Genomic DNA, 2,381 nt, shown 5'->3' on the forward strand with positions numbered 1-2,381 from the left:
TTTCTTTTTTAGACAAGGACTTGCTCTGTCGCCAAGGCTTTGGAATGCAGTGGTGTTCATCTTGGCTCACTGCAACTTCCGCCTCCCGGGTTCAAGCAATTCTCCTGCCTCAGCCTCCCTAGTAGCTGAGATTACAGGCGTGCGCTATCACGCCTAGCTAATTTTTGTATTTTTAGTAGAGACAGAGTTTTACCATGTTGGCCAGGATGGTCTCAAAACTCCTGACCTCAAGTGATCCTCCTGCCTCGGCCTCCCAAAGTGCAATGGCTGTGTTTCTGATATTACAAAGCCAAGCCCAGTCGATCAGAAATTAGCAGCCTCTTGAAGATTTGATCCATTTCAGAAATCTGAGCTCTCCAGCATTACATGGGCTGACGTTTTCTTAGCTCAGAACTGCTTACCTGAGTGTACAAAATCTAACATTTAGGAAGAGTGATTCATTGCTTTAAGTGTCGAGTCCTGGTTTTTGTCTTTATTGTTGTACAAGTTTGATTTGGCCTTGGAGAAATCATTTCAGTTTGTATTTTAGTGCTTGTGTGCAGAAGATGGGGAAGAATAGTCCTGGTAACCCTCCTGCCATCATGTTAACGGGCGAGAGCCCTCTAAGACCTAGGAGAGATAATAACAGGTGCAAAGGTCCTGTGGTGGGAGGCAGTGGGTAGATATTTTAGGAACTGGAAAATGGTCCATGTAGCTGGAAAGCAGGGTACAGGGGAGAGATGGTCCAGGGTCATGTTATAGAGGTGTAGGTCAGGGCCACACTGGGCAGGATTTTGTACACCTTATTGGGGACTTTAATCTTTATCTGAAGAGCGGGGGAAGCCATGGGAGGATTTAATTTGGGGAATGACATAAGATTGATAGATATGCTATCTCCTTTAATTCTCATAACAAATGTATGTGCTAGGTAATATTATCCCCATTTTAAACCAGCACAGAAATTAGGACAGTGGAGATGAAGGAGTTTACCCAAGGACACGTTGCAGGTGAATGATGGAGCTAGGAAAGCATCTCAGGTCAGCTTGCATCCAAAGTCCTCTGTCTTCCAGATCAGCCTACCTCCATAGTCATATAACAATGACTGTGGTCTTAAAACACTTTGAACTCTTAAGATGAGAGATTTCCCTTAAATTACAAAGTGGTATTATGCTTCAGAAATGTGAGCAGTAATGAGAGAGCAGGTAATGCCCGGGAACTTTTGAAAAGCCCGGTCCGTGTGGCTCTGCTCCAGCACCTTCAAGTTCCCTGCCGTCTGGTGGAGGGTGTCTCATAAGCTGCTTTCAACACAAAGAAGGGTTTGGCTGCTCCCCCGCCATTTGACACTGCGGCTGTCCATAAGGACTCATTGTCGGTGAAATGCACCCAACGCTTGAGCTTTCAGGGGTTTTGGGTTGGGTAATCAGATCTGGGCAGTGCATGCGTGGTTTCACTGGAGACATCATCCAATGCCAAGTTTCTGCTTTCTGCTTTCTCCCTCTTGGATAATCAGCTGGGTTACATGGATTCTTAGAAGCTGGTTGTAGAGATCACCATCTCAATTTTGAACCCAAGAAGGCTTATTCAGGGTTCAAATGGGAAAATACCTGCTGGCTCACGGCCCTTGAGGCTTTCGGTGATGACGACACATGTCTGTTTCTTTCTAGTTGACCATGTGGTTCCTGAGCCTGGTACAAGCCTGCTCGCTGCCTTTGACCAGTGGAGGGAATGGGCTGACAGCAAGTCCTGCTGCGACTACTCTCTGCACGTGGACATCACCGAGTGGCATAAGGGCATCCAGGAGGAGATGGAAGCGCTTGTGAAGGATCATGGTAGGTTGCACTGACTCAGTGCCCACTGTACATGTTACCACTTCAGTCCATCAACCGGCACAGCCCCAGGAAGAAAGGCTCAGTGACAGTGCTTCCAGATCCCATTTGTGCCTCATGCCCATGTCCGCCCCTGGGAAGGAGAGAGGGCTTTGGGCTGCAGCTTGTGCTGATTAGAGGTGGCCTTACACAGTGCAATAACATAAGCCTTCATTGATAAGGGAAGATGAGCGTTACTGCTGGGACCTATTCTTCGGTGACAGCTGCTCACCGCTGATTGGTTTGCGGACACTGTGCTATCTAGCCAGGGTGGGGAGTTGAGGCTGCCGAGAGAGTGACTTACTCTCAAAAAATAACAAATACACCGGGCACGGTGGCTCACGCCTGTAATCCCATCACTTTGGGAGGCTGAGGCGGATGGGTCACCCGAGGTCAGGAGTTCGAGACCAGCCTGGCCAACAAGGTGAAACCCCGTCTCTACTAAAAATACAAAAATTAGCTGGGTGTGGTGGCAGGCGCCTATAATCCCAGCTACTCAGGAGGCTGAGGCAGGAGAATTGCTTGAACCCGGGAGGC

The 2,381-nt window shown here is 48.4% G+C and overlaps 1 protein-coding gene across 4 annotated transcripts in view; it reads left to right on the forward strand.

Moving 5' to 3' along the window:
• The window catches only part of DPYSL2 (dihydropyrimidinase like 2), a 138,584-nt gene that overhangs the window by 102,853 nt on the left and 33,350 nt on the right, over positions 1 to 2,381 (forward strand). For all 4 annotated transcript variants that reach the window (XM_017540387.2, XM_017540388.2, XM_017540389.2 and 1 more), the window contains exon 4: positions 1,644 to 1,808. In XM_017540387.2, the coding sequence (XP_017395876.1) occupies positions 1,644 to 1,808 (165 nt within the window). The remainder of the gene's footprint in view (positions 1 to 1,643; positions 1,809 to 2,381) is intronic.

The sequence above is a fragment of the Cebus imitator genome, unplaced genomic scaffold (assembly GCF_001604975.1).
Source record: "Cebus imitator isolate Cc_AM_T3 unplaced genomic scaffold, Cebus_imitator-1.0 Scaffold125, whole genome shotgun sequence".
Classification (NCBI taxonomy): domain Eukaryota; kingdom Metazoa; phylum Chordata; class Mammalia; order Primates; family Cebidae; genus Cebus; species Cebus imitator.